Source organism: Gavialis gangeticus, unplaced genomic scaffold (assembly GCF_001723915.1).
Source record: "Gavialis gangeticus isolate Ggan-Ray unplaced genomic scaffold, GavGan_comp1, whole genome shotgun sequence".
Taxonomy (NCBI): Eukaryota; Metazoa; Chordata; order Crocodylia; family Gavialidae; genus Gavialis; species Gavialis gangeticus.
In genome coordinates, this window is record NW_017729022.1 from 70,824,722 (window position 1) to 70,829,284 (window position 4,563).

At 51.9% G+C, this 4,563-nt stretch overlaps 1 protein-coding gene and 1 long non-coding RNA gene across 3 annotated transcripts in view; both read left to right on the forward strand.

Annotated features, from left to right (window-relative positions):
• Positions 1-4,563, forward strand: part of LOC109296121 — a 637,130-nt gene that overhangs the window by 385,936 nt on the left and 246,631 nt on the right. The window lies entirely within an intron of this gene.
• Positions 1-4,563, forward strand: part of NT5DC3 (5'-nucleotidase domain containing 3) — a 41,372-nt gene that overhangs the window by 21,237 nt on the left and 15,572 nt on the right. For both annotated transcript variants that reach the window (XM_019515345.1, XM_019515346.1), the window contains exons 11-12: positions 3,550-3,690; positions 4,182-4,246. In XM_019515345.1, coding sequence (XP_019370890.1) covers positions 3,550-3,690; positions 4,182-4,246 — 206 coding nt within the window. The remainder of the gene's footprint in view (positions 1-3,549; positions 3,691-4,181; positions 4,247-4,563) is intronic.

Genomic DNA, 4,563 nt, shown 5'->3' on the forward strand with positions numbered 1-4,563 from the left:
AGCTGCCTCATGATAACACCTGTCAGTTGTGGAAGTTTTAGCAGCTAATAGGGGGAGTGTCTTGTGGTGTGGTATGCCAAGGGAGGTAAGTACATGAATATTGTGGAGCATTGACCAGCTGTGTACACTCCCCTGACCTTATGCCAGTAGAGTTCCTTGATGCAGTGTGGCAGATCACTTGATGTACCTGCCACTTTAAGAGGTCAGTCAGCCTGCTGAGCCACCAGCAGGTGGGGGTCAGGGCTAACTGAAGAGTCAGCTGACCCAGAGCAGGCAGCAGGTGAGGCTAGGCCTGATCAAGGGAGTCACCTGATTGGAGGAGGGTTGGGTTTAGATGGGGTATAAGCCCAGCCCCTAAGAACAGGGCTGCCAGTAACATCTTGGAAATTGGTGAAGGAACAGCACCCAGCAGGAAGGCTGCAGCTCTTGAATGCCAGCAAGGAGAATAACATCTGGGGAAAGGGACTGAGAGTCTGTGGGCCTATTGAGGGGGCCAGCCCTGAGAGAGGGGCTAAAAGTTTCAGAGACCTGGTGAAGGGTCTGGGTGAACCCAGTGAATGGGGCAGAGTATGGGGGCCTATTAAGGGTTCTGGATGAGCCCAAATAAGGAAGAAGCTGCATTAGGGAAGACCTGTGGAGGGCTCTGGTTGAGCCCAGAGGTGGGAAGTGATCTATGGAGGGGCCTGAGGGGTGGACCCACAGAGATGGGGGCTGAGGACTGACCCTGGGAATCTTGACTGGCCTGCATGGGGCCAGGGCCCAGGAGGGGACGAAGGGTGAAATAGACCACGGCAGAGACTGTCAGAGTCAGGAAATCCTGGAGTTCTTGACTGGCCCGAGGTGGGACCAGGGCTTGAGAGAGGCTGAAGGTCCTTGTGCAGCTGCAGCCAAGAGGAAGTGGTCAAGGGGCATGCAGCTGGGCTCATGATAGCTGGTGCTAGGCCATATGATAAGGAGGGATCAAGGAAGGGGTCTGAGAGTGAGCTGGGGGCCAGAGGTGGAGGAGTCAGATGAGACATGGGGCCAGGGGGCCCAGTGGTTAGCAGCCCAGGAGGGGCATAGGACATTTTGGGGGAAGGCCAGAGAGTGACAAGTAAGATCAGGAAGGCCTGAAGACTGGTCTTGGTTAGGATCTGAAACTGCACCCTATTGGGGCTGGTTAGCATGGTGGGGCTGCTTGTGGCAGGGCAGCCTCCATGAAATGCCACATATGGGCCGCTCCAGGGAAAAGTGAAGATGAGGCACTGGAAAGCCTCAACTCCTACTGCCTTGTGGGTTACTCCATGGAGGGGGGGAAAGCTAGGGGATCACACCCCAACAGAAAAGCACTTGGCAGGAAAGACTAGGACCACATGGGTCCAGTGGCCCAGTGAGGGGCTGGGGAATAGAGTGTGTCCCAGTGAGGGACCAAAGGATAGCGTGCAGGGCCAGACAGATCAGACAGCCTGGATAGTGAGGCCTGGCGAGGGGTCTGAGGAATATAGTGAGGCCCAGTGAGCATAGTGGGACCAGAGGGGTCCAGTTGCCTAGTGAGGGGCTGGGATTAGAGTGCAGGACTGGGTGGGTCTGAGGGCCTGGAAAACAGCCAGGAGAGTAAAGAACTAAAATGGTCCAGGACGAGGGACCAAAAGGTGCTGGCAGCCCAGGGAGTGGTTGTGTGAGACTTAAGGGTCTGAGAGGCCATAGAAGAGACTGAGGGGTCTGGCAACCTGAGTGGGGCTGAGAGGGAGATCAAGGGTCTGGTAGCCCAGGAAGGGGCTGTGTGAAGAGACCAACAGGTCTCAAGGCCCAGAGTATGGCTGAGGGGTCAGAAGGCCTAGTGAGGGGCGCTATCAACAATTGGTAGAACATCTGTAAGGATGCCATCTGCGAGGCATTGGGAATGGTATAGGGAAGGTGTGGAGCCATGCAATTGGCGCATATGGCCAGGACCGCAATCCAGGTGATCGTTATCAGGGATCCTGATTTTCCCCAATTAAAATATCACAAATTCTCTGATTAACTCCCCCAAATCCGTGATTTAAAATGAAAAGCCCCTCACTCTACCCTCCTCCTTCCCCCCCCCCAGCCCTGCTGGAGGGGGCACACAGCTTGCAGGGCTATGGGGCCAGGGACCTGTGTCCACAGTCTCTTGCCCCCAGCAGGAGGTGGCGGCTGCTGCAGTGGAGCAGAGCATGGAGACTGGCTCTCCCCCCTGCTGCAGGCTTGGGGGGTGGTGGGGGGAGGGGCTGGCTCCCTGCTGCTGCGTGCACTCCCAGGGGCCAAGGGGGACATGTGCCCCCTGGACCAGTGTGCAGGGCAGGCATGAGCTGCCTGCTGTGGGCTCCTGCCCTGCTGCCCTCCCCCAGGGCCTCTGCAGCCTGGCAGGTGTGATCCAGTGCTGCAGGGAAGAGCGGGGCTGCGTGGGGATCTCCTTGCTGATGCAACTCCATGCTTCCCTGGAGATGTGTCCCCTGTGCACGCAGCTGCAGGGAAGGGCACAACCTCGTGCTGCCACCTTCGCTGCTGCAGGGGACATGTCGCCAGGGCAGTGCAGAGCTCACAGCAGCAAGCAGCTTTCCCGCGTGGCCCCATTCTGCCCTGCAGTGCTGGGTTGCACTGGTGGAGGGCCCAGTGGAGGGCAGCAGGGCAGGAGTCCAACCCCGCAGTGGACAGCCAGCCCTGCCCCACACACAGATCTGGGGGTCATGGGTCCCCCTGCCCCCCAGGAGTCCATGCAGAAGTGGAGAGCCAGCCCTGTGCCCCCACCCTCTGAATGGGCTGCCTGTGGTCTCATCTTGCCCCTGCCAGGGTTCTGTGGCTGCACATTACAGCCCAGGGCCCCAAGCCCCATGCACCACCTAGCTGGGCAGCAGCCCCAGCTCCAGCCCCACCCCTTCCCAACTCCATCCCCTCTCCCCACCCCAATTTACCTGCGGGAGTTGCTCTCCAGGCTGCCTGGCAGCCATGTGCATGTACATGTACACGGCACCCCTGCCTGACCGTCCTCCTCCCGCTGTCTCCCAGCCCCCTGCAGGCTGGAAGTCTGACAGCCTGTAGAGGTCTCATAGTAAAACTACAAAATCTGTGGGTTTCTTTGGTAAAATGAGAATCTGTGTTTGCATTTGGTAAAGGGGGGAAAAAATCTAGGATTTTCTCTGTTTTTTCCATTGAAAATGGAAAACTCGGATCCCTGGTCGTTATAAGATCAGGGCAGCCTTTTGCATGCTGTATAAGAACTAACATCAGTGTATAACCTCATGGTGTGGCAGGGGAGAGCTGGGCAGACTGCCTATAGAGCAGGGTAACTCAACACTTTTGTGGGGGTACCCTGTGACACAGTGAACAATGGGAAGTTTCCTTTGCCCCACCAGAATCAGTCCTCTGACTTCGGAAAAGCAGAATTTGAAATGTATTTTTAAAAATATTGTATTGTGTTAGGAGGGCCTGACGATCACGTGCTTTGGATTTCTGCTTATGTATAGGAAGCAATTAATTTGATACCCCTGTATGGCTAAAGAATTGTAAGAAATTTTTCATTTACATTTTGCTATCCCTGTTGGTAAATAGGATTTGACTCTGAAGCATGGCTGGCGCACTGGTGCTATTATTCCAGAGTTACGATCAGAGATTAAAATCATGAACACAGAGAAATACATTCAAACCATGACTTGGCTACAAACCCTGACTGGATTACTGGAGCACATGCAGGTTTGTGTGCTTTTAAATAGGTTTTATTTAGCAGAGGGAATTCAGCCAATTCTTCAAGTTACAATTCAGGTTACAAGTGTTTTCTGTCTGATTTTAAGTCGTTTACATTTAAGCCTTTAAATCTGATTGTAGATGAACAAAAATTGCAAGAAGGATTGAATTTTATTCAGCTAGTTTCTTCAGGTTCTAATGGGTCTCAAAACATACTGAGCGGAAGCAAAAGCAACAAAATGATGTTGTGTTTTAAAGCTTACTGGACAAAAACTCTTTCTTCAAGTCTGTTGGTAAAAGAATCTGTGTATGTACCATGGCATTCAGCTTGTGTTTGGTGGGTAGGGCATAACAGATTTCTGCATATTTCTGTTTCTTTGATGATTGCATTTGATGCTTGCCCACCTTCAAACTTTTTTTCCGGTGTGCACAAACTCTCTCAAGCAGCACTTTTTTTATAAATGGCATGTTCAGTTACTTTATCTATATTTTTTGTTCAGGTCCATAGAGGTCCAGATTCTCAAATGGTTTTAGAAGAATGGAAAAAGGAAAGAAAAGAAATGAGGTAAGAAATGAACTTTCTTATATTTGGGTGTTCTTAATGATAACTTGAAAATTTTAATATCAACCTCTTGAGTAGGTTTCTGGTTTCGAATTTCCCAGTTTCTTTTCCCCAGCAACTGATATCCTCTGTTATAGTTACTGATAGGAAAGAAATGAGATGCATAGCTATCTTCTATCTACCTCTCCTGCAGCTTTTGTCTCTTTTTACAGACCCTGTGAACTTGCACACCAACTGCAGAGCTTTGTCATGGTTTTTCTCCCTCCTGCCTCCACAATACATGCATTATGATCTTGGTCCCACACAAATAGCTTGATGTT